Source organism: Semicossyphus pulcher, unplaced genomic scaffold, assembly GCF_022749685.1.
Source record: "Semicossyphus pulcher isolate SPU_LCO1_2020_fin unplaced genomic scaffold, fSemPul1.0.p SCAF_4, whole genome shotgun sequence".
Taxonomy (NCBI): domain Eukaryota; kingdom Metazoa; phylum Chordata; class Actinopteri; order Labriformes; family Labridae; genus Semicossyphus; species Semicossyphus pulcher.
Window position 1 is genome coordinate 13,097,162 of NW_027211715.1, and position 27,525 is coordinate 13,124,686.

Genomic DNA, 27,525 nt, shown 5'->3' on the forward strand with positions numbered 1-27,525 from the left:
TAAGTGTTTGCATGCTTTCCTGCTTTAAGACTTTAAAATTAAATCAACAGGTTGGTGCCTTTCTGTGTGGAGTTTGCATGTTCTCCCCGTGCATGCTTTTGTTCCCTTCGGGTACGCCGGCTTCATCCCACAGTCCAAAGACATGCTCGTTTGGTTAATCGGTCACTCTAAAATGGTATGGAGGAAGAGATGAGTGATGCAAGCGAGTTCTCAAAGGTGAAAAAAACTTCCCAGCTGATGCTGATTGCTGAACGAGGTGCACCTGGTCTTAGGATGGTCGTTAAAAACCCAGAGCTGACCTCAGAAGGCTCCTTGAGCTGCTGGCTTGTGTCTCTCAGACAGGTATTTCGTGATATTGTGTCCTCATTTGATTACTTGGTTCTTTGTGTGTCTTGACTTGATTTTTTTCATTAACGCATGCAGGATAACACAAGATGGACCCATTATCCGAGACCAAAAACCTCCATCGCGGCCACATGTGCCGTTTATGTGAAGTCACAAAGTTAACAAATGAGCCTGCCTCATGTTTGAGCTCGTCGTGAAGCCACGCCGAGAACCAAACTCACTAACAGAGGACGAGAGCTATCTGTCATTTAGGAACTCATCTGATCTTCACTTGTATTTTCCAACTAAGCTGCGAGGCAGTCTGGCTAATGAGGGAGGAGGGAGGGGGGAGGGGGGTTTGTGTACTCTCTCGTCCAATAGCTCAGCTCTTCAAGTCCCAAATTGCAGCCAATCCAATTATGCAGCTCATTAAATCATCCCACAAGCAGACGACACACTGAGAAACATATGCGTGTGTGGCCTCTTTTTGCCTCTGTTTAATATACACATGCAAACACTCATTAACACACTAGATGCACACACATGGAAAGAAACTGGAATTTAGAAAAAAGGTTTTAAAGACTGATAAGAGACAGATACAAGATAAGGGACCTCAAAGTACATTTAAAAAAATAAGTAGAAACTGGAATTGGAGCAAAATACAGTCGGAGAAAAGAAATCCCGATTTTGTCAGGGAGAGAGTTTGAAAGTGTGGGGAAAGAATCAGCATGAAAGAGAAAGATGGTACACTGTGATAACTGTGTGGGAATGTAAGAGGAAGAAATGTAATGCTCAAAGCACCAAGAAAAGAAATGTCAGGGGAGAAATTGAGGGTGAATAGAAAGCAGACATGGCGACAGCAGCAGGAGCTTCAGCGTGCTCTGTACTTATTAAGTATTAACGCTTAGAATGGCTGATGAGTCATGAAAGTCTGCAGATGTTTCTGGGGTCCTGTGAGGAGCAGCAAACAGAGAGAGTGCTGTTAAAGTGTAAATAAGGAGCGGGTGTGAGGAAGGTGTGAGAAGCTGGAGGTGCAGAGAAAAGGAACGACCGAGGGGGAGAGGCGAGAGACCTCTGTGAAAAAGAAGAAAACGGGGCTTGCCAGGCCTTGATTGTGCAGCCGGGCTATTTGTAGCTTCATCGCTAAGAGCTGCAGTCCTGTCTCAGCCAGAAAAAGATTCCCTGGGCTGGGATGGAGACTGACTGGCATCCCCTCGGTATATTGACTCTCAGACACGCTCATTTGGGAGAATCAGAATTGATGAGACCTGCCCAAGGCCAAGGTTTATTTACTGATGTATCTGCTGCTGCTCTGGCCCCGGCCCCATCTGTCTGAGAATAAGGAGCTACCTGCTGGGGCCCAGCAGCTCCCAACGTCCAGGCAGGACAACTAATTTCAGAGTGTGTGTGTGTTTGTGTGAGAGAGGAAGAGAGAGAGAGAGAGAGAGAGAGAGAAACTTAGGGGGGATATCACTAAAGGATTGCGCGGCTGTTGCGCCTGCTAAACCTGTGCAAATGACACAAAAAGTCTCCGCCTCATTCTCGAGGGTTGAATGTAACCCAAAGTGAGCTGCAGAGCAAACGGTGTCTGCGTCTGTGCTCCGGAGCAGTTATGCAAATATTCGGGGCAAATCTGGCCCATTTCTATGTAAATGAGCCTCGTGGCAAAAAGCGGCGAATTCACAAGCGTCAGCGCTAACAGCACAGCGCACTTAGAGTGAAATATTACCGCCTGCAGAGAGTTGGTGGTGAATGCGGCGCAGTATTATAGGGGCTGTCACGCTCTGAATTTACAGTGATCATGAGGACAATTCCACCTTTTGTGTGATCAAAAAATGTATTTGTCTGTAAAAACAATATGTTAATAATATATTGTCATTATTATTATAAATGGGAGAGGGCTGTGCGAGGCTCAACCCCGGCACATGGACAGACTTTGGAGCCATTATGCATGACGGGGATTATTATCTAGACGAACTGCTGTTGCGCTTAAAAAAAGAAGCTCCATTACAGATAGTTAAACTATTAAACATATGTCGAGTCTGGACTTTACAATATACTGTTGAAAGAGCTACCCCCTCCTCTCCCTGCTCATCATCGATCTGTGCGTGGAGTTGCAATCAGTCAGTGTGCGCTCAACTGCTGCCTGAGAGTGCAGCACCGTGCAGCAGAGAGTGGAGGTGCAGACAGCTCCTCTTCACAATCAGATGCAAAACAAGAACAAACTGCTCAGAAATGCTAAACTTTATGGGCGTGTTTGCACTTGAATATCATCAGTGCAATATGCTTTGTGAATCCGACCTTGAGACGGAGTAGATAGCGGGGGCAAATGATACGCAATTTATGGAGCTATCAGCAGCAACAAATCATTCTTAGTGAATCCCTCCCTTAGTGTGCAGCAGGCCACCTACACTGTGCACACGCTCCGTAAATCAACAGGAGGCAGAAACACAGATTGACATTTCACAGAGGGGCGTAGTTTCATTTGAGCTGCACCTGATTGTTGCTTTCAGGCTGTTTTTGCAGCATCATTATGAGTCAGTCAGCCTGCTACCAGAGGGATCCATTTAAAACAAGCTCTGTGCTTTACTTCCTGCTGCAAAGTTTACTCTCTTTAAATTACACCCTGACATCATGTGTGTTCTTTTTCAACTATGGAGATTTCCAGAGGCTTCTTCTTATTTTGGTTGTCTCTCTCTTGTGACATTCAAACTATCTGCTTAATATTAACTCTATCCTGAGTAGAAAATTATCTGTGTGAGCTTTTAAGGTGTTGGCAGGTGGATTTTGTTGCTGTTGGTCAAAGCAGGTAAGCTAGGCCATAAGTTAAACTAAACAGCTCCTGGCTGGAGCCTTATTTTTTGTTGGACAGACTTCAGAGTTGTGTCAATCATTTCATCTCTCTGCCAGAATGGAAATAAGTTCAAGTCAGCAAAGTAAACAAGTGTTTCTAAGCGTCTTGTACAGAGGTTTCCCTTTGATGAAATGCCTCATATCTCACAGCCAGACAGTGTTTCCCCGTGACTTGCTCTCTCTCACTGAGCCCTTCCAATCCTCCCTTCGCCGCCGCCCCAATCTTGTTAGCTACACAGACGGTTTGATAATTGGATTTCAGACGGTTCAAACGGTGGTGTAAAATAATTAGTGAAAAACTGGAATCAATCTCAGGCACGGTGATCATCTCTCTGACCTGGCAGGTCTCTCTGTGAGCGCGACGGGAAAATGCATGATATCAGTTTTACACAGTTTGAAGCTTTTCGAGCAGCTTTCATGCAGAGCTGTGACAGACGCATGATGTGATGAATCACTGTGCATTGTCATGTTTGAAAGAGTGAGACGTTGTGCCAACGTGTTTATGAAGTTTGTGTTTGCTTTCTGATCAGGAGAAATTTGTGTGTGTGTGTGTGTGGGCGTGTGCATGTGTATGTGTGTGTGTGTGTGTGTGTGTGTGTGTGTGTGCATGTGTGCTGCAGGAACCACGTCAGTGTGCAGTGATGGAGTGACAGACAGGCAGGCTGAGTGTTTAATGAGCCCTCTTAGTAATGCACCACGGTGAGGAAAGAGTGACGGGACAATTTGAAGAAAGAAAAGTGAAGAAAAGAAAGTGAGAACAAACACAAGAGAATTTCAGAGTTGTTGATACAGATGGTGCATTTTGTCAAAATACATTCAAACTGGGCCCCTCCTCCTGGGCTCTTCATCACCTGAAGCTCACTCTCACTCTCTTGTGCGAGAACACGCCCAACCCGCCGAGCTATCACAGACAGCATAACAGTTACCTTTGCGCTACCATGCTAACTGCAGGTTAGCTTGTCCTACCCGGTTTGAGGCACCTACCTGTCCTAAAGAAAGACGTTTTCCATTCCTCCACCAGATCTCCATCTACACATCTGTTCATGTCCATTAGTCTGCCTTGCTTTTATTTTTTGCTGTGGTATTGTCTTGTGTTTTCTCTTATCTCGATTCTCGATTATTTTGTTCTCAACTCCTGGAGCTTCCTGCCTACCTACATGTTTCTTGTTCTGGGCTGCTGTAAATCATCTGACAGCTATACAGATAGCACTGAACAGTTTGGCTTTCCAATGAATCTACTTTAATGAAGACCATTTTAATTATTTAATCACCTGGATAAGCTTCTCATTGGTGGATCAGTGTATAGCACTATTGGCTCCATGTTAAGTGGTAAATGGACTGTACTTTTCTCGTCTTGCGACGACTCAGAGCTGCTTTTACACTACATGTCACATTCACCCATTCACACACTGATGGCAAAGGCCTAAGTGTTAATCTCCAATCAGATCTTTGCCATTCATACCCGACGGCTATGCCACTGGGAGCAACTTGGGGGGGCAATGTCTTGCTCAAGGACACTTCGTCATGTGACTGTAGCAGTCAGGGATCGAACCACCAACCTTCCAATTGAGAGGCGACCGATTCGCAGCCACAGCCGCCCCAATAGTGTAGATTTCAGTGCAAAGACATGATGCAAGGTGGTTTGGAGAGCATAGGTATAAATTGAGCATCTTTGTACGTGAAACACTCTGGGAAAGTTTCCAGTATAGCACAGGTAGGCAGGTTTTTCTCTGCCTTCCCCCCAGTGCACACTGGGATAGGTTTAACCACACTGTGACCATGAAAAGAAATCAACAGGTGCAGACAATACTTCTCTGGGAAGTGTAAAGATAATACTAAAAGTGTTTGATTTAGGATGATGTGTTGATCTCAGCTTCCATTATGTGCTCACATTCCCTCTCTCTCTCTCTTCCTCTGTGTCTGCAGGTGCAGCAGGATGCAGGGCGGACTGCCTGTGTGTGGACTGCAGCCCCTGCTGGCCCTCCTTCTGCTTCACACTGTGGGCTGTGGTGAGTCCTCATTACACTGTAGGCCGTCCCCGTCACCTCACCTACAGACAGAACACGACTGCACATAATCATGTTCACAGACAAACCTTTGACCAATCTGTCTTACAATTAAAGTAGACTCAATGTTAAGCTTCTAAACTCTGAATTTGCTAGACAACTTGTGCAGCCCTCCTGCATAGAGGAGAGTTGATCTCCTCTGTAGGTGAACACTGTGAGTTTGGATCCGCCTCCTGTCTCGTACCAGCTTCAGTGCGCAGGATGTGATAAATGATGTTCTCAGTGCACTGGGATGAATGTATCTGCTTAAAGACCTGGTTGTAGAGCGAGTAGGGAAGCAGAGGGGCTGGATGAGAGGCAGATTGATGTGTGATAATCTAAATTATTAGAGGTCAAACTTTCAGCAACACTTGTCATGTAAAAAAAACAACTTTGTTGGAAGATGAAAATGTTTAATTGAGGCTACAATCCATAACAAGCTGGTCTCACTATAAAGCTAGCTTTGACTACGTAAGACGATTCTCCCTCACTGTGAATCTTAAAGTCGTTGATACTGTAGAAAGCTCTGTCCTGCTGTATGTACTCATTAACACAGCCGGATGTTTATAATGTTGCCAAAAATAAATTGAGGACAGTACATTAACTGAAGCACTGCACTACAGTGTACAACTTTCAAATACTTGAGTGTTTCCTTTTAATGTTTCGTTTTTAGAGTTAAGAAGCACACACTATCACTCACGCACATTTATTCCTCTCCTTTTATCAGCTAATGATTAACCCAACAGCACTTCCAAGAAGAGGCAAAAAAGGAGGGAAAACAACTCCAAAGCTCACACTCATCCTCTCATCTTCTAAGAGACAAAATTATTTTGATATTTTGTTAAATGTCACATATATTTTTCCAAAAGTAGATTTGCAAAGCTCATTAGATTTTGCTTTGATTTACTTCAAAAGCTGGATCTTAATCCTTTCGGTGTGTCAGCAAGTTGCTTAAACACTGGAGACACTTGACAGTTAGCATTCGTTAGCATCTATTTTACTGACCTTGTAAATGCTTTGTTTTGCTGCGACAAGGACAGTGTGACAGAGAAACATGTGATAGAAGCAGCAGTGTCATACAGCAACTTACACAGAAACTTGCATTAAATTCTAATTTGTCTATCTGTGCATGTGCTCTGGTTGCTTAACAGCCTCCTATCTGCAGAAAGGAGTATGCAACACAAGCACTCGCATCTCTGAGTCCCTCTCTGCCCTCTCCACACTCTCCCTGCTGTGAGTCTGCATGTGTTTGTGCGTATGCAGGACAGACTGCACGCCCCCTCAGTGCTCTCGTTGGCCTCCCCGACCGTCTGCTCCTCTCTGTATTTCATTGTTTCTGCCTTCTGTGGAAGTAAAAAATATCTATTGTCCACTGAGGACTCTTTGTGGCTCAGAGATGACGGAAAATGGAGCCAATTCAGACATTATTTACAAGCCCTGCATGATGTCTGCCTGGCACAAGTGCTGTGCAGAGACAGGATACGTGACATGTGTGCGCACACAGAGTTCCAGTATGGCTGGTGTGAACATCCTACTGTGTGTGTGTGTGTGTGTGTGTGTGTGTTCGAGAGTTTATACTTCCTGTGCACTGCACTGATCAACAACACCCCTCATTTAATTTGCATCATTCAGCACATAAGCTCAGAATTGTTCTTTGAAGACACCCCGAAAGCACATTATGAGTGTTTTGTTTAACTTTCCTCATCAGAAGAGCTTTCCCCCTGTTTTTCAATTCTTGGTGGCTCTGTTGCCATGGTGATGATGTTTGGGTCTGATCAGGGCAGTCTCAGCCTCAGCGTCTTTCTCTCGCTCTTGCTTAACGAGAACATATTAATGTTTAAGAGCAGCCACCGCTCTTCATGTTATTTTCTCTCATGTTCTCTGTTCGTCTCTGTGCTTTACCCAAGGTCATGTTAAAAGGATTCATTTCTCCACATCCTGCAACGACACAATAAAGACAGCGAGCAGTTTAGCGAGAGCAGCCGCTCAAACACATGCACACGCACATGTGCTGCTGCCGTCCTTGAGATGTTTTATTCATATGATGATACAAATGATTCAGCTTCTTCCCTCTTGTTTCAAATAGTTTCACTTTTGAAGTTTTGTGTTTAAATGTTCTGGTTCAGAGTTTGCAGAATTTCATGAGGAACTTAAAGCTAAATCGCACGTCCCTCATGCAGAGGTTACGGTCCTCGATGTGTCAGCCCCAGGTTTGACTCCTCGGCCCTTTGCTGCATGTCATCTCTCCTCTCTCTTCCCCTGTTTCCAACACTATCCACTGTCCTCACTCTCTAATAAAAGTATAAAAGGCCAAAAAAGATCTATAAAAAATAAACTTGTTAAGTGCTCTCGTCATGTATAAATACTTGTTTTTGTTCAGTGTCAAAGTTAACCAGTAACATCCATAGCGTCATGTAACCGTACATTGATGGGAAGTTGATGGTAAGTGCTGAACTGGAATACAATTTAGTTGTGCTTCCGTTGTTTTCGACTCCACCTTTTGAAGGGACATATTTTACTTCACTTTTCTACATTAATACATAAAGTAGCTGTGGATCATTAAGAAGCTTATTTTACTCCATCCATAATGATAACAGAAATATAGGTCTCTTAGGGCCCGATCAGACAGAACGCGCTTTAGCAGCTGGAGACGGCTTTTTTTCCTACTGTTGTTAAAGCAACCACCGAATCATTAGCTGTCATTAACCTAACCGTTACATTGTAAACTGACAGAAGGCTCGCCTCTCCTTTCATCCGATTGGACAATGAGAAAAAACGCCCATGATGTCGGGTGCTTTTCTGCTTTGAGTTGAAGTTTTTTCAACTCAAGGCGCTCGGAGCGTTTCCTCAAAAACGCGAGGCGCACAGAGCGGAGAAAAAGTCTGCACTCTGCAAAGCAAAAGCAGCGCGCAAAAAGCGTCCCTCTCATTAAAAACAATGACAAAAAAGCCGCCCCCAGCTGCTAAAACGCGTCCTGTCTGATTGGGCCCTTAGAGGGGTGATATAAAAAAGAAGAGTACCCTCACTTTTTGCTTTGGTATTGTTTCTGTTGGAGTAACATCAATTTTGAATGCAAACCATGTAATTGGGTATTTGTATACAGTGGTATCAGTGCTTTTACTGAAGTGAAGGAGGAATACTTCCTGTGGTTGGAAACAACTTTATAATTTAATATTATTCAATATTATTGAAGACGTGACAGTTTTTTTCTGGAAAATTTTGTGATCAGACAGTTACATATCTGTAAAAGTGTTACCATTAAGCCGTTTTAAGATCTTCTTTACTGCCCCAATGCAGTGATTCACATCCATGATGATCCAAAATAAAAACATCTTTAAGAAATACAAGCACAGTGTGAATTGGGCCGAATACAGTCCAGCTGTTTGTGTTGTACCAGCTGTCATCCTAGACTCCACCATCTCTTTCCAGGCTCACATCAAATTGGTCACCAAACCTGCTTTTCACCACCTCTGTAACATTGCCAGACTCCGGCCATCACTCTCCGACTCCGTTTGAGTGACAGGCTGGCGGCTTTGACGTGGACAAAATGAAGACAAAAAGGCCTTTATCATCGGAAAACCAATTTAGGGCACACTGAAGAAAGACAGAGAGGGAGAACGTGAAAGAATGAGAGACAACAAGGAATAGTGTTTGCACTTGTCTTCCTATTACAGTGAAAATGCCATCACCGCCCACCCTGTGTCTGTGTGCAGCTCTGTGGCAGCCACATAAAGCCTCTCTGACTGTGTTTAATCATGTGAAAGCAAAGTAAAGACAGATGGGCCGACAGTGATGATCATGTAGATGCCACTGACTGCGAACCAAATAAGAAAATCTGAGCTCAATCTGCAAACTGTTGGAACATCCAGGAGGAGGTGGAGGAGGTGTCCTCTCACACTTTGCCCTTCTCAACACTCACAGACAGAGGAGGTCGATAAAAGATCACCTGTTAACATTTAAAGTGACACTGTGCTGGCTTATTGGACTTAACTTTTAGGAGTTTTAGTGAGCTCTTTTTTTCTGCACTGTTCTTGCTTTGTGTTGACATTCAGCTTCAGTGTTTCTCTTCTCTTTATCACCAGCAGCCAGGTGAGCCTTGTTTAGAAAAGAGAGACGAAGAGCAAATTAAACACAGACAGATATCCAAACAAAAGACGGGGGACATGCTTGTGATAAAATTTCCATCTAAATGCAGATTTTATATAGCAATGGCATCAGTTTACTTTTATTACAACAGAGGAAGAGAGCAATGTTTTTATTTCACCGAGTCTGCTTCACTATTTAATTCAGGCTTTTAAAGAGGGCGCCTGCACTTTAATTCAATTTGATTTAGTCTTTACAAATTGCAGCAGCAGCTGAGAAACAAACATAAACATTAGTCTGAATAAAATGGTCAGAAAGAGTGAAAGAGGAGAGAGGATGTGAATGAGATTGTGATTGTAAAGGTTGGTTGGCTTCATTTGTGGCCCTGTCTTGATTTTGACAACATGAGTAACATAATGTTACACTAATGGTGTTTAACCAGGAGGAACCTGGAGAGAGACTGACAAACAGGTTAAGTTTTATTGATGCCTCTTAGCTGCAGAATAAATGTCACAGTTTTTGTTTTTTTTCTCCAAGCAAGCTCTCGGCAAGGTGGTTGTCTTGTGGGATTGACTTTACTCTCTCTCTCTGTGTGTGTGTGTGTGTGTGTGTGTGTGTGTGTGTGTGTGTGTGTGTGTGTTTGGAGGGTCACATGTGTGAGTGTGCGGTAAACAAAGATGAGTGCCACATCCTCGAGGGGGATAAAGCAAAGAGAGTGACAGCAGGGAGGGACTCTGATAGACTCTTAAAAAGGATGTGTTCTTTGAGTTTGAGTGTGTGTGTGTGTGTATGTGTGTTTGGGAGACAGAGAGAGACAGGGAGGTCATGAATGTGTCCCTGTCAATCTGCACACACATCCTGCTGAATCACAAAAGCGCATCTCTACTTTTCCATCATCTACTCTTGGCGGCTTTTCCACATCACGTCACTCTAATTTCTCCATCACACAAACACAGCCTTCATCCTTTTGCACTTCCATTTTTCATCTGTGTATTTTCCCTCCCCTGTTTCCACAATCCTCTCACAATCCCACACTGTGTCATGCTGGAGTCTGCCTGTTCTATTTCTAAATAGTGTCAGATTGTTCCTGTCAGTGTAAGACAAAGTATGTTGCTGCAATTTAAAGAAACAATTTGATGCTTTATTGTTGAGTTAGCTGAGGTGAAAACGTTTTAAGTTTGTAAGGTAAATATAAAGCAGACGTTTAGCTTAGTTTAGCATAACAACAGGAAACGTTATCTTCAAACAGAGCCAGGCAAGATGTTTCCCCTTTTCTGAGTAGACTTGAATAGCATTATGGGAAAAGACTACAATCTTTTATGCACTCATCAGTGATGACCCTAGTAAGTACCATCAAATACCTTAGATATCTGTATGGAAAGGAAATATAGTTTGGAACATCTCTAGTTTTAGTCTAGTTAAGTTTTGCTTTAAGAAGATTTTTCCGCATACACAAGAAAACAAACTGATCAGAAACACTGGTTTTGTCAGGGGGTCACAGCTGGCGACTGCACTGCTTTGCTTGTTTATTTCTCACCTCCCCTCTCGTCTCCTCTTCTCCCTCTGCCATTGAAAGCCTCATGCATTTAGTTTCACAGGTCACCTCACTCAAGAGGCTGAACTCCTTTCAAGTACAAAATTAGAGGCCTTTTTCAGAGCTGTGGCGGGGCTCTCTATCTCAAACTCCTCCAACATATTGGGAAAAACACAGGCGTAGTCAAAAAATGCAGTGATGGTGTAATTTATTTTTACCGGCCTCCCAAAGTGCAGTGAGCATTTACAACAAAAATGTGGAAAATGTGAAAAAAAGGAAAAATACAATATACAAAATGTACAAGCAAATAATGCAGGAGTTTCACATAAACTAAAAATCACAAAAAATAGCAGCAATGCAAAATCTTTCACAGCAGTTACCTCCTCTGTAACAAACTCCAGACTGACTTCTAAAGTCCAAGGCAGCACCTTATATACTTGAAGCCCCTCCTACTGGGCGTTATTAATAACATAATGTTTTACCATAAATGTATTATCTTATTATTTCAAGTGCCATGAGCTTTTAAACTTTAAACACAATTTATAATAACATTTTATACATTTTAATAACCATCTTAATCAAACCAAAACAACATATTTGGCAATTATATATGAAACAAACAATGTTTGAACGTTCATATGACCTCACGTGATCAAGAACGCGCACCATATCGGGATATTTAACATCCGGAAGTGCGACGCTCTGTTTCTCTCACCAACGTCTCACACGGCGCATGGCGGCTTTAATATGCAGCGCATCTCGAGGTAAGGAAACATTATGCTGCGTAAATGTGTGCTATGGTTAACTTACAAGTGTGCACCTTTGGTCGTGCTACAGAAACGGAGAGGAGAAGAAGGATAATGGAGAGTTTTACAGGCAGATTTGAGACACTAATGGAGAGGGAAAAGTTTGGTGTGTGTATGTGCATGTGTGTACGTGCATGTGTGTCTGTATGTGTGTCTGGGTGCGCACTGCCCGCAGTCAGTGACGGAGCCGCTCCGTCACAAGAGCACAAATCCTGTGTGATGCTGCCATGCAGAGCATCAGCTGGTGAGGGAGTCAGACAAGTAGAGCTTGTCTAAGAGGATGTCACTGGGAAAAGCAGAGAAGTGGCTATTTATGTCTGTTTATGCATCTGCAGGGAGGGTACAATGTGATGGGAGGGCTGGTGTTAAGCTATCAGGGAAAAGGCTCTCAGCCTCTTAGATGAGCTACTGCAACAACATAACAGCTGCAGGAGTGAGAAATGACAGATATACACAAGTCTGCAAAAAGGCAAACAAATTGGGGATTTGAAGGTGTGTGTGTATGTGCTTTCTGTGCTCCTCACACAGTAAAAAATGGTAATCAGAGATGAGGCAACTGATTCAAAGTTGAATCAGAATCTAAAAGTTTCTTTTCTTGGCATGGCTTATGGAAAACTCTAATCCTGAAACTGAAACGAAAACACTGCATATATTTGTAGAAAGGATTAAATAAAACTAAAGTAAAACTTCCAGATGAAACATAATTTGGTCAGTCGAACTGAAGTTTTAATCAGAAAGCTGGCAGGTGGTCGTGCTGCAGAGGAGAGAGAGGAAAGAGGAGAGTGACAGGAGATGAGGAGAAAATGACAGAACAGAAGGAGGGAGGAGATGAACAGCTCGCACAGCGGTGTGACTGCTGGAAAAATATGGTTCCACAATTCTTCTATTTAATCACAGACAGGAGGGTCTACACTTCAATATGTAGCACTTTAACGTATAGAAATCATTAAGTCCACTGATTAACCCCATTGTCTGTTCCTAAACCTATGCAGTGCTTCATTCTGATTTTTCAATCTTTTATTATTCGCTCCTCCTGTTCTCCTTACATTCAGATAGTTTCTGAAAGACACTGTAGAGGAAAAAATGTCTCAGATGAAGGAAATTTTAACCAGATAAGCCGCACGACCTGTTGGTCAGGAGGATTTATCCTTTGAGGAGCGTGAATACCTGCACCACAAATCATGGAAGTTTCTCAAATAGTTGTTGATATATTCAATTCTGGACATAAGTGGTGGTTTGACTGAAACAGAGGCTTAATGACTGCAAAGGGAGATGAGACAGCATTAGGTGAGGCTTATGGCTTTCCGGGTAAACCTCATTAATGCACTGTGCACACTGGATAAACAGAAGCAAACAGAGCTTGGAGATAATAACCTGTTTGTAAGAGAGGATTTCACATTTCACTCTCATGTGTAAATGAGCCACATTTGTCTTTTCAGGCAAAAGAAATGTGATTTAAACACTTCAGAATTCAGCCGAACAAACTGCTGGTTCTAAAGTTCTTATTATGAAAGTAAAATTTGTATCTCTTTGGCCTGCATGGTGCTCCAAGTTTCAAAGAGGTGGTTGATATCGATCCCATCAGGCATATCCAGGTTTGATGTACAGCTTATGAAAGGACTTTTGATATCTCCCCTCCACAGTCTGGCCCCGCCTCCCACTGTTCAGGTAGCACAGTAATGGTTTGTTGGATCAATGACTAATAATCAGAGAGACACAATGAGCTTCTGTTCTTTCCCTTTTACTCCACTACCAGGATGATCTGGTGAAACTAAAGATCCTACACAGAGAGCACATATTCCTCTGCCAAAAGCAATTTACTAACGTCTTTTCTCTGTCTTTAGAAATAACTTCCCGTGTCCTCATTTAAAAAATAAAATTAATTGTCTTCTATCCTCTTTTCTCTCCTCTCATCAGGCGTAACCATGGCAGACACTGTGGTGAACATGCGGAAGGTGACCCATCAGACCATCAGTGAGGAGCTGTCCAAAACCGTTCTCCTCCCCTGCCTCTTCACCCTCCGCCCCAGTTCCAGTTCATTCCACGAGCCCCCCAGGATCAAGTGGACCAAGGTTTGGGGCCAGAGAGGCTCCGATGGCCTGCAGAAGGAACAGTCGGTCCTGGTGGCCAAAGACAACGTGGTCAAGGTAAAATAAAGGCGGAAAAGTTAGACAGGAAATGTTTGATGTCAAGCTTTTGGAAAATCTAGCTTATTGGTGTTTACTTGTCCCTTCCTCCTCTGACAGGTGAAGAAGGCCTACCAGGGTCGTGTGACGCTGCCTGGTTACAATGAGAACCGCTACAACGCCAGTCTCGCTCTGTCAGGGCTTCGCTCGAGCGACTCTGGTCTGTACCGCTGTGAGGTCGTGGTGGGCATCAATGACGAGCAGGACACGGTTCCTCTTGAGGTCACAGGTGAATAAAACGTAGACATTTTTCTAATTAAAGCAGACCTTTCTGGTGGAAATGTTCATGAATAAACCTAGCTGTTTGGTAGTCTTATTAGGCAAACAAGGATTAAGAAAATATTTAGTGCCCTGTTAAAGAATATAGTCATGTTGGAAACATGTATCAGTTATTCTCCATTCTTTGCTTGTACACAGCTCCCTCCATTGCCTCCAAGTTCTGCCACCATGAATAATAATGACCCTTGTTTGAGTAATACAGCCATTACACCGGGTTGTTTCATGTTTGTGTAGAATGTGTGGTGATGAGAAATACTAGAACACATTAAGCATCATTGATGGGCCATTCAGGTTCTGCTCCTGCACTAAGACCTTAATGAAACCCATTAGTTCGGACCCCAGCAGCGTTTGTTATTGTCAAATAGTGCTTTGTTTGGCTCTCTTGGGCAAACCGTTTACTGCGTTGCTGAATTACCACACTACCTGGAGCTAGCTCACCATAGTAGGACCATGATTACTGTGTATTTTAGCTGAAGTCATTTCAGTATTTTAACAATGCTATCTGATTTTGAAACCCCTCCTCTTACCTCCCAATCGATGAACAGGCCATGAAAAACACTCCTTCAGAGAGAAACCAATTACGTAGCTGGCGAGGTGTAGCCGTCCCGAAGGCTTAGTCTTAATTGGCTGTCACGCTACATGGCAGACCGCAGCCGTCCTCACACTAATTCTACTGAGTGTTTAAAGTATTAATGAGCAGGTATTGATACTGCTCAGCTATATCAATATCATATTAATCCACACTGCTCTTCACATAGGCTCATTTGTGCGTGCCTACGCCTTGATGAGATGTCCCTCCTCTCTCACCATCTCTTTTTTAATATCTCCCCTGCTGTCTCTCTCTCTCTTTGCACAATTTGACGGGCCAGTAGTCTGTCTCACCAATTAGAGAACAGAGCCATTGTGTGTGTCAGGCGTCGTCTGTGCTGAGATATTGCTGCCCATTGCCTATCATTACTTTGTGTGAACACAATAGATTGTATATCAGCACTGGGCATTTTGACAACATTGTAGTTGTTACGACAATCACAAGATAGTTTTAGAAAAGCGGTAAAGTTTTAACAAAGGCAGTTAATCTTTGAGAGCAAACTTGTTATCCACATGGTGAGCACTTTCTACAATGCTCCTTCACTACAGCATCAGATGGGTCTGAATTAATTGAATGTGTAATGGTTTTGTAGTAGTGAACAGTGGTCATATGCGTGTACATTTCTGCAGGCTGCATCTTGCTCCTTGTAGCTGTTCTCCAAAGTTCACACGACTGAAGTGTTATGCATGTTCAGCAACCTGCAAGTAAATGAAAGAACCCCCAGATATCTATATCCATTCATCTCAATTAATTGAGACCCATCTGGTATCATACATTACTATGTGTCTGGATCTATCACATCATTACCTGTTGTCATTTTCCATCTGGTCACTTAGTCAGGACCAGTGAGTCAGTGACACAAAGACAGATGAAGCTAGCTTGGCTCCTCCTTTCTGTAAAAAGGGACACAAACACAGCAGTGTACAGAAGCTCTCAATGACTTTAGTAATACAATAACATGAAACATTACCATCTAGTGGGAATAAGTGCTCATGTAAGCAAACTAGTTTGCAAAGTGGTAGCAAGGTAGCATCTTTTGCTAGTGTCCACTTTCTGACTGGATGACAAACTGGAAACAATGGTCAAATGTTAGTATAGTTATACTTCAGTTCCCAAAAAAGTGGGAAGAATTCCTGTTTCTGTGTGAAGATGCAGAGGGTAAAGATAGATGGATGAGGTAGTGGGCTCTTAACCCTCCGATGGATTAGGACTGGATTTCCTGTACTGAGAGGACCCCATGTGTCTCTACAGTACGAGTTAGCCAGCCAGCTAGCAACAATATTTGGTTAATATCTCATTCTTGAGACGATGAGATATTAACCAAATATAAAGGATGGAAACATGTGTGACACATAAACACGCATGGCCCGGTAGGCTTTCTTCGCCCGTCGCGCTGATGTTCAAATTGCCACGCAGGCCTCTCGCAGGAATGTCTGTCACTCTCCCAGACAAAGCCAGTGGCGTTAAAGGAGCCGTGCTGGTAGCCAGATGCTCACTGGCTTTCATGTGTCAGGATGCTCCTCAGGGGAGCAGCACTGAAGGAAGACAGGCAGGGGTGGAAGGTGAGGAAGCGTTAGATGGACAGTTCAGAAACAATCCCTTTCCTATTGAGTGGAATATATGCTTCTCGTATGCTCATAAGAAATATGTCACATTTTATTCCGAGTTGATTTTTTTCAACCTGGCTCTTTTGTATTCCTGTCCACTTTTGACAATTGTTTCTGTCTCTATAGCTTCATACATGCAGCTCCTTTAATCCAGTCTTATTTATTTATTTATTTTGTCTTTCCGTCAAGTGTGCGGAGCCAGGCTACATGTCATCCTGTGTGTACTGTATTTACTGCAAACACAAACAATACCACTGTTCGTCATACATATCCATGGGCAACATCCCTTTTCTCTAATGATAAACAGAGCGCCTGATACAGATGAGACTCACGTACGCAGGGTGCTGAACCTGAACGCTGTTGTTCCTCCTGCACAGATGGAACAACGTCAGAACATGATGGGATGTCTAGAGGGCTTTGTGTTCATGTATCTGTGAGCGTGTACATGCTCATGTTTAAATGGTTCAAGTTTGCAGTTCATGAATATGTTGCAGGTCATTCATTAATGCAATTAGTTTCTGGAGTGTCCTCTCTACTTGCTATCACACGCTGCTTCTCTGTGTTCCAGGTGTGGTGTTTCACTACCGGGCCCCTCATGACCGCTATGCCCTGTCCTTCACTGACGCCAAGAGGGTGTGTGTGGAGAACTCAGCAGTCATCGCAACTCCAGAGCAGCTGCAGGCGACCTTTGCTGATGGATATGACAACTGTGATGCTGGCTGGCTGTCTGACCAGACTGTACGGTGAGGTTTTACACTCTGCATAAAGGTTACACTGACTGAATGTTTGGGGATGATCACCAATCAACGATTGCTGGAACATTTTGATCTCCTAAGTGTTTTTGTAAACACAGAACAGTCCAAACTAATTGGACCTAATTGTTTGTTTGCACACTGGAAAGGCAGTTAAGGAAGATCGGAGCCTACCTGTCAGAGCATGCAACACAACTGCTGGTACAGGCTCTCGAGATATCACACATTGACTGCTGCAACTGAAAAGTCTCTTTTAACATCATCAGTCAGAGCTTGTCTCTCAGCAGTGTTCTTCATATCTACATTTTAATATCAAAGTCGCTCCAGCAGCAGATCGACTGTTGTCTTACTGACAGTTTTTCACAACCTTCCTGCAGCATGCCTTCCCTCCCTTTTCTTTCTCTCCTTCCGTCCTACGCTCCTGTTGTTTTCACTCGGGAATCCCCTAATTGGTCCAGATCCAGAAAGCTCCGACTGCACATGAGCCAGGAGGAAAGAGTCCAATTATTACTTTGGAAAAAATACAGACATCAGCCATCCCTTCATCAGCCACGAGCAGAAATAAAGGGGCTGAGGCCAAAGACTTAGTTTTCTTGTTCTGCTTTTATGAATGCAGGCTGCTGTTTAAGGAAACCGTATGTTAGTGTCTCCTCTTAGTACTTCTGCCCAGTGTAATCTTTTAATCATCCTCTTTGCCTGTGCCCTGGTGCTGCTGGAATCAATGTTCTTGTCAAATAATCGCTCAGTTTGAGCCTGCAGATCCTTCTCTCAACGTCACATGCATGCAAAGCCACTGATAGGATCTCCTCATTCTTGTAACCTCTCCTTGACTTCCTACCTCTACCATCCTCTCTCTTCCTTCCCCTCTCTCTCGCTAAAGCTGTTGTGTATCTGTAGTGTAACATTTCTAATTGATTTTAGGTAAAATGGTTGGGTAATTATTCTGTGAAACTCACAGTCAAGATATTTTTTTATGTAAGTGAATGGAAGTTGTTTTCCTGAGGTTGTTGTTGAGGTTGTTGTGACTCCGGATTTTCCGGAGTAATACTAGGAGATTTAATTTAATTTAACTACTTAAATTAATTGTATTCACGGCAGGAAATGATTCAAGTGTAGTTCAGTTTTCATCTCATTTTGTAAGCATGTGAACACAGACTCATCCCTGTGGAGCCAGGCTGTATTAATCTCTCTCCTTCTCTGTCTCCCTCTGTCTCTTGATTGTCTCTGCAGGTATCCCATCCAGTCTCCTCGACCCGGTTGCTATGGCGATCGAGAGGACTCACCTGGAGTCCGTAACTACGGCAATAGGTCCCCTGATGAGCTGTTTGATGTCTACTGCTTTGCTAAGCAGCTCCAAGGTAGGAGTCGGGAGCTTCAGCCATAAATGTGGGATTAGTCGTGCAGTGTGCAGCACGCAGGAACACTGTGACCAGGATTTAAAGGGCACAGGAAGAGGGCAGAAGGGGAGGAAGGAGAGAGGAGCTTTTGGAAGGGAGAGGGAGAAAGATTCACAATATTAAGTCCAGATGTCAAGTTCAGACCTCCTACAGGCATCAGCTAAGTGGGTCAGAAGTGTCATCCTAAAACTTTGATACTCTTGATATACTGATATACTTGGTCTATAAGTGCAAAGACAGCAGTTAAACCAAATGTCAGCCAGAGAGAGAGAGAGAGAGACGCACACCCTGAACCCACAGGTGTGTCTAATTGTCCTAACGAGCAGCTGCAGAGGCATAGCAGAGGCCAGTTTGAGAGCTAACAAGATGACATCACAGGGGTCATCACAAGCTTCTTATGGCTTTGCCGACATAAGAGCTGTATATTGTTTCAAAACTGGCATACGAGACAGGCACGTATGCCAGTACTCTCAAAGTTATACAGACACAAAACAAACCCCTTTATTTTACCTTTTACTATGCTTCATTTATAAGCCAACATGTGAGCAATATATTTTAAACAACACCAACCCTCGTTCTTATTCAAATGTTCGTTTTTTTATTATTGAAATGTAAACTTAAATGGCCCAAGTCAAATAAACCCTTCTGGACTTGACCACACTACAGACTGTATGGGTTGGATCTGCTGCGTCAGTGAGCCAAATACATGTCACACTTAACTGGAGTAGTTTAAATACTACATGTTGATGGGTTATAGTTATCATGTACAAATACCCAATCATGCTCCTTATAGATATGTAGACCATAGATCTTTAATAAAAATGTGTAAAACTATTAACTAACAAGTTCATTTTTCTTTGCTGAGTTTCAACCCTTGGTATTGATAGAGTAAAATCAAGACTTGGTCAAAACCTTGTATGTGGCCGATCGCATCAGGTCAATGTGCGCTTTTGTCTGTCCTTATGAGTTTGATGACAACGTGTTTGAAAGCAGGTGCGCACTGCGGACATAGGTGAGGACAGCAGACGAGCAGTGGAGGAGCAGCCCCGAACAAAGTATCCAGAGCCGTATAGACAGAGAGTCGCGTCAGTCAGTCACATACAGACCCGTGTGTAGGGCTGACCCCAGCACATGTTCTCATCGGGTCCAGAACAGCAATGTGACATTTGCATTTTTAATTAAACAATCAGAAGCACAGCAGGCTTTAAACACCACAGTCAGAAGCACCACAGGGGTTAGTTTATCTGGGTCACTGGTTATGAGGTGGTACAACCACAACTGTTATTAAACATAATAGTAGCAGGCGTTATTTGTAGACAACATGAACACTGTGTTGTGAATTAGCTGCTAAGCAGAGAAGATTAAATGACCCCCTTTAGAGTTTGTATTCAGCAGTTTAAAATTTAATTTAGAGCAATTAACAACCTGAAACAGTGTTGTTTTATTAGTGAAACTAAAATAACAAGCTAAAGAACCTGTGTACCCTGTGTTTTCTATCTTTTACATTTAAATAATAGGGTATTTTTACACAGTAACAGAGTTTATACTTCTCAATATCTACATAAATTTTTTTCAGCATGGTTTGTTTAGATTTTTTCATAATTTTCTTTTGCTTTCATCAAACATTTGTAATTAATTCTTTACGCTTGTCAAAAATCTCCTTAATTCTCAAATTAAACATATTCATCCATTTTCCACTCACACAAGTGTATAACTTACCGTTTCTTCCACTTATATTTTTTCATCACTAAACTGCGAGTGGATTTTCTAATCATGTCACTTTATGCTGCACATAAAGTGCTTTGTGCTGCTCAGGTGTCTCAGGCTCTCTAGTATGTCTCTCAAATGAAAGCCCTTTTTTTCATCATCATGGTTTTCTATTCACCTGCCCCGTCCTTTGCAGCCTCTGTTTTTCTGCTCAATGTCCCCTCATGAAGTTGTAAACCAAACAAACCTTAAAAATAACCTTCTCTAGAATTACAATCATAAGCCAGCTGAACAAAGACAATCTTTGTCTGAGGGTTAAGGTGCCTTCACGTTCTTCAACAAACTCTACACACCATACTGAGCTCTTTGTCTATCTCTCCTTCTCCTCCTTTCAGGTGAAGTCTTCCATTCTGCAGTGGCGGAGAAGTTGAGCCTGGCCACAGCCTCCACCCACTGCCATTCCCTGGGAGCCCAGCTGAGCACCGTGGGGCAGCTCTACCTGGCCTGGCAGGCCGGCCTGGACCAGTGTGATCCCGGCTGGCTGGCTGACGGCAGCGTCCGCTACCCCATCAACGTCCCACGGAAGAACTGCGGCGGAGACGAGCCCGGGGTGCGGACCGTCTACAACAAGCCCGACCGTACTGGCTTCCCGGACACTGCAGCCCTATTCGACGCCTACTGCTACACAGGTACTGACTAACTTCATGCACCATCATTGGGGGGATTACCATGGCAACAACAGAGGGGTCTGGATACTTTCTGGTTATTAATTAGCATGACATGTTTGTGTCACATGTCACCTGACAGATAGCTAAAGCATATCAGGTGAATATCAGAGCTGTTCCCTTTGTTGAAATGCTGTTATGTGTTGCAGCCCACCAGCCAGCGGGGGTCCAGGCTGCAGAAACTCAGACTTTGTACCAGATCACCAACCCAGCAGCTGAGACCCTCTCCTCAGTCACTGAAGCCCGGCACAGAGCCCCTTTCTCCAAGACTTCGACCTGGACTGGTCTGGTTGACTTGGACAGCGCAGGAGTCAACTCCATTGCTGGAGTCAACGACTCCTCTGAGATCTCTGAAGAGCACGTAGTCATCCACTTAAAGCCAGTAAGAAGCAGCCAGCCCAGCCAGGAGGAGTCTGATGGTCCAAAGAGGAGCAATACTTTGGGCCTCTCTGACTCAGGGAGTCATGGAGGTTCTGCTCATGAAGAAGAAGATGGAGGCTTTGTTGGATCATCTAACACCGCCACATTACCCTCCATAGCTTCTTCCACTCCCCAGGCTCAGACTAGTAACAGTGTGTTGGCTGAGTTTGTTAACACTCTGATGAAGCCCTTTAGGTATTGGAGAGGAGGTGAGGGGGTGGAGGAGACAGAGGGGGGACCTTCAGAGCTTGAGGAAATATCAAGAGAGAACCAGACACAGGGAGAAGCATCCAGCAGAAACCAGAGTGAACCAAAACCCAGTGGAAACAAGGGCACCATGAAGAATGCCATCATGGAGCACAGGAGTGGTAGTTTTTCCTTCAGGGCTCCTACCAGTGGACTACAGAGTCCAGAGGAAGGTCTGTCTGAGCAGGAGAAAGAGGTGATGCCGCTGGTTCGATTAGTGCCTGCAGTCCAAATCACAGGGCAAAGTGACACCAGCACTCAGCCAGGAGAACGAGCCTCCAGCACATCTGCTGACGAGCCTCCATCGACTGTTCACGGTATGAGCTCAACATGTCTTAAGTTTGTTCCACCTTTAACCTTTAAAACTAGTAACTGATTGACTAATGAAAACTGAAATTTGGTTTATTGAAAAGAGGCTTGTTGCCTTTAAACGCACTGGTAAATATAGGATTTTAAAACATGCTCTGTCTCTCTTTTCCCTCAAGTATGTTATATTCCTCCACAGAGCAGTTTGAAGTATCACTGTAGATTTAATTAAACAATAATTGCAAACAGACATTTAGGTCAAACTACAAACATAATGAAAACTATTGGAGTGGAGACTGTTCTGCCTTCATTCTGCTGTTTATTTATTATGCTGTGTTTGAACACTAGGGATTGTAAGACAGTCAAAGCAAAGCTTGAATTTGAATCTTCTTTGATTCTATTAAAAGTTTAGCTCACATACTGTATGTATTGCTTACAAAGCAGACCTGCATCACAAGTGCAGCGTATTTTTAGGAGTCAAAGAAGTATAAGACTAGAATAAAAGTATAGTCTAAGAATATATTGTCTCAGAATATATTAAGCATATGAGAAAACAAAGCTAATTGACCAGACATGGTTCCTGTGTTCAGACACAAGGAGTGAGATGCTGTTTGGAGTATATAGAGGCCTGAGAAATTCAGGAGTGCATCATTATTGTGTGTGTGTGGCAAAGAACCAGGAGGCCCTGTCAGACAGGTAACATCCACTGTGGAGTGAATTACCCTCAGGAGTGCTGCAGTGCAGTACAACACACGCAAGGATAGATAAGGTCAGCATTCACCCTTTTTAACTCGTAAAGCACCCTGATACCAAACCTAAAATCATCTAATGTAGTTTGTACCTCGAAGCTTGCTGGGCAAAGCACAATCTGTCCAGTCAAATTACAGCTGAGGAAATGACTCTAGATAGAAACTGAAACAAGCTGTGTACTGAAACCTTGGCTTGAAGAAGCAACTTTTCTGTTAATGGCCGCAACAAATAACACATCCTTGGCTTCAGCTCAAGAGGAAGGATACAAAGAACGACTTTAGTCTCTCCCACAGACAGCCAGAGGAATGATTCAATAAAGGTGAGAGGCTTTTCTCACCCAGCAATTGCCGGCTTTATTAATATAAATACTCACTGCTGTGCTACCTAAAAGCCGATGCTAACCCACAAGGTATTGATGAAAATCCGAGCTTTAATCTTCATGCATTATTTAGCTGTATTTCATTATCGTGGAGGTTGGGCTGTTCTGCCGTTCGCTCTCACCTCCATCTATGTTTCTGCCAATTAAGCCCCAACTCTCTAAAGGTTGGCGGTAATGATCACAACAGCAACACAACACAAGAGGGGGATGAGTAGAGTGAGGAGAAGGGACTGCTTCACACCAGTCTCGTCAAACCCACAGACTGAATTTTTATGATAGAAGACAAAGGGGTCTGTGTGCTGACACTCAGTGTAGATGCGCCTGACATGATTCAAACTGCAATAACTTCCCCTCAATGAGGTGGCATTGGTACCTTCTCTCTCTGCCTCTCTCATGCCTCCACTCTCACAATTTAATATCATGTCTGTCTGACCCGAGAGATTCTCTCAGCCCGTTTACTCCAGTAAAGTGTAGTCAACACAGCAGAACCACTTACAGTGGAAGCACACAATTACTGTCTGAACAGGGTTTATTATGAGTTTGTTCTGCAGCATTTCAGTGTTGAGTTGTAGCTTCTTCACCGACAGATTTTTGTGTTAAAAGCAGGGCCATGAAATCTTCCCAACCTGTGTCTAATTGTTCCATTTTATTTATCACACGGTTCATTACATGGATGATTAAACCAGATTAATGTGTTTAATTATTTTCACTCTCACCAGTCTGTAGTAAAAGTATGTAATTAGCTATTTGTATTATTAATAGAACAGTTAGGTCGGTCTACGTGGCTCTTATGGAAATGAACCTCAGGCTCATAAACGTCATTTAGGCGTAAGGCAACGACGGACCTTCTGAATAATTAACATACATTTTAATATTTTATGCATGGACATGTTTGTGTATGTTCTCCCTCTCAGGGTGATTTGTTATGTTGGGTTGTGTTGCACACCTGCTGCTGTATCACTGTACATTTCAGACATGTTAACTGAACTGAGGACAGCCAGACTGAGCTGAGTGATGATGACGGTAGCAACACTAGCTGGGCCTCTCAGTAACACCACTGCACTGCTGCCCTAAAAAACACACACCAGCCATGAGTCACACATGCAGACAGAATGAATTTTTGATGCTGCTGACAGTGTTTGGTTTGAAGCTGTAAGCTGATAAGGCAGTGGACCACTTCATCTAAATAAACAGGTCTAAGATGGGAGCTTGTTGTGGAGCAAGTCATTTGCTTATCGTGTTGCAAGTGCTCCTGTGTTTTTCCACATGGCTTCTCTCACCACAGGAGAGTGTGTTCCTGAAGGAGGCTGTTTGAGGTAAAAGAATCCAGAGGGAAGAAAACAGGAACAGAGAAGAGAAATAACTTTGAATACATCCTTCCATTATTTTAGTGTGTTTGTGCCTTGGTGTGTGTGCAGGCACATGTGTGTTTATGGGCTTCCTTAAGCGATGGTAATCTTTGTCCACAACTCGAACATCTTTAGTGGCCGTACTGATCAGCTCCACTGGTGAGGAAAGAAGCCCAACTGCTACTTTCAGTTCACCAAAAAGTTCCGTTTTCATACAACATATTTAGCAATATTTAACCACACTGAATGTCTTTACTTTGTATTTGCTAACTTCAAGAAGCACATGGATAACACTACATAAGCTATTGGGAAGATTTTGGCAGTATTCTATTTCATAAAAAAGTCATGATGGAGCCAATAAATAAGTTAAAGTTGATGTCATTGAATGTATAGAGAAAGTGGACAAAGCCGTCAAGACATCACCCATTGGTTCTTAGACTAATGTTTTGAAGTTTGCCATCAACATCTGTTTGTTTGGGAGTTAGAAGTGTCCATATTTAGCTTAGAGGGTTGATACACATTGCCTCACTTTATCCTGATGAATTTATTCGGAGTGTGGGCACAGATGAGATAAACATATTGAATAAAAATGTGTCGGTGAATAGGTTACACATGATTAAAATACATATTGGTGACTCACATCCCAGCAGACTCATGTTTGCATAATTTTTTGTGAAACTGTGCTTCTGTTAGAGGCTCATGTTTAAATTAAATCCACCTCCACCATCCCCGCCCCCAAACAGAAATTGTATTAATGAGTCTAATCTGTGTCTTTGTTTTCTCTCACTGCATCAGGTCCCACTGAGAGATCGGCACCCAGTGAACATGTTGCGGTATCCAAACCTCAGGGTCCCAGAGGAAGCTCCATCTTTGATTCAGCCCCCAGCAGCCACTTTTGGTGGGCCATCAAGTCAATGCGTGGCTCCAAACTAGCACCCCCTGGAAACGTGGCCTTTGCGGGCAAACAACCCACCTGGGAGCCAATGGAGGCCAAAGCAGGACCACTCGAGGTAATGACTCTGCCCACCTCCATTCGACAGGACAATCCAGAAAACTATTCAGGCCAGGAGAGGGACCAGGACGGAGACGATGCTAACAATCCATCAGCTGCCAGAACTGCATCAGGGGAGGAGAGGGAGATGGAGGGGAGCAGTGAAGGAGGCAGCTTCCCTGCTGGGTTTGGATTGAAAGCCAACAACTTGGACAGCAGTGGTGTCAAGCTGAGCCCTGAAACAGAGACTTCACTCAGCCAAAGTCAGACTGAGCTTGTGACTGTGGCAGAGCACACAACTCTGTCCCATTGGCAGCTATCTGAACAACCCACCACCCCACCTCAGGGCTCCCAGGAGCCAGACACAGCAGAGGAGGCCAGGGGAGAGATCCTCTATGTCCACAGGCCTACCGAGAACCTCTCCCCTGCCTCTTCGCAAGGAGTAGAGGGTAGTTCAAATTCAGGTTTTACTCCTGTTTTTAGAAAGCACAAAAAGGGCATGAGCAGAAATGACCTGGTGTCTTCTTCTCCTGAAGCCCTAATGGAGGTGCTGACAACCTCTGAGGTGACCACAGTGCAGCTTCTGACTACCAGGGACACACAGAGGACGGATCCTACCACTACAACAACCGGCACAGAAAATTCCTCAAACAGTGCCACCACTGAGGAACCATCTATTTCCATTTCATGGGTTCAGGAAGAGAAGGAGAAAACAAGCACAGATAACTCACAGGGCCAACTCTCAGCTACTCCAGCACCCAGTGAGGGATCTCAAACATCTATGGGCATCATCCACTTGACTACCTTCACCTCAAACTCTGAAGTGGGCGCGACAGAAATGGAATCAAGGTCTGCGGTGTCTGAATCCTTCGTGGTTGGAAGTCGTTGGACACCTTTCAAGGGCATGAGCACAAAATCAGAGGAAAATAAATCTTCAGTGACGACAGACAACAAGGACGCCAAAGAAACAAACAACCCCTTTGGAATTCTTTTACCAGACTGGGCTTTTGGACTCATCCCATCAGGTACGTGAGCTCCCTGTTGTTCTTAGTGAGTTAACTTTGTCATTATTATCCTCATGATTATGAGAGATTATCTAATCAGAAGTTATTTATTTAATTTTGTATGCAGCTTAATGAGAGTCAGGGACATCACTCAGTGTTATCCCGAGCCTCTGCAAACCGCCTCAAACAGCTACACCTCTATTTCCTTACTGTGTCTGTCTCTTGTTGTTTCATTCTACATCAGCCCTCACTCTCTCCCACTCTGACACACATCATGCATTCTTAATCCAGGCTTGTTCTTCCTTTCTGCCTTCACATCCTCTCCCTTCCTCCCACGTTGGTACAGACAGACAGCTGCAGAGAGCTGGGAAGTGCACTGATGTGAGACCAACCAGGTCTTGGTGAAGTTATTAGCGGGTCACAGTGAGTGCAATTAAGTGAAATGTGGAGAGGCCGAGATCCTAGCAGCCAACAAATCGATGAGGACACAAAGTACAAGATGGGACTCGTAATTGACTGCAGTCTTTTCTCCTCTCATTTCAAGCTTGTCCATGTTCACTTTGCTTTCATCGTGTTCGACTCAGATTTTCTTTTCTCGCACTCCTTTCCTGAACTTGTTCTTTACAATTATTGCTGTGTCTGCGTTGATTGATTTCTTTTGATAGTTAATGGACCTGTTGCTGTTGCAGAAAACCTCAGAATCAATGAACAGAACAAACGTCAGGGCCACAAGTCTTCTTGTCTAAATGTGTAATCTTCACAATTATTGCAAGCTTTTGAATTGCTGTATTCATTTATTTTTGCCTACGTGACTTCCATCCACGATCAAAAATTTACCTCTTGATCGCCTCCATTGTGTGGTCATTTAAGAGCATTTTCAAAAGAGCGGCCTGTTGTATGTGTGCTATGTGTTTCCTAGTGTTAATATTATTGGTCAATTGACGTTTTCTATTTTACTGGAGATTGTGAAGAGAGGGACTGGCCTTCTTTCATTTAAAGCAGCAGGAGGATATGCTCATGAAACTGTGGTTTTAGTAGAAAACACAGCAGCAAAACAGAAACAATGAAATACGCAACACAGGATCATGTTGTTGACCTGAGGTGGAGCGCTATATTGAATGCTTACTGTGGAGCACGAGCCTGACAATAGTCTTATCATTTAACTTCGTGAACACAAATCATGTGTTGGTTAG

At 43.5% G+C, this 27,525-nt stretch overlaps 1 protein-coding gene across 1 annotated transcript in view; it reads left to right on the forward strand.

Moving 5' to 3' along the window:
• The first annotated feature begins 5,107 nt into the window (after positions 1-5,107).
• Positions 5,108-27,525, forward strand: part of LOC138607113 (neurocan core protein-like) — a 69,708-nt gene continuing 47,290 nt past the window's right edge. The window contains exons 1-8 of the mRNA XM_069679671.1: positions 5,108-5,186; positions 13,563-13,792; positions 13,892-14,060; positions 16,875-17,049; positions 18,289-18,416; positions 20,558-20,851; positions 21,037-21,885; positions 25,133-26,353. Coding sequence (XP_069535772.1) covers positions 5,114-5,186; positions 13,563-13,792; positions 13,892-14,060; positions 16,875-17,049; positions 18,289-18,416; positions 20,558-20,851; positions 21,037-21,885; positions 25,133-26,353 — 3,139 coding nt within the window. The 5' untranslated portion in view covers positions 5,108-5,113. The remainder of the gene's footprint in view (positions 5,187-13,562; positions 13,793-13,891; positions 14,061-16,874; positions 17,050-18,288; positions 18,417-20,557; positions 20,852-21,036; positions 21,886-25,132; positions 26,354-27,525) is intronic.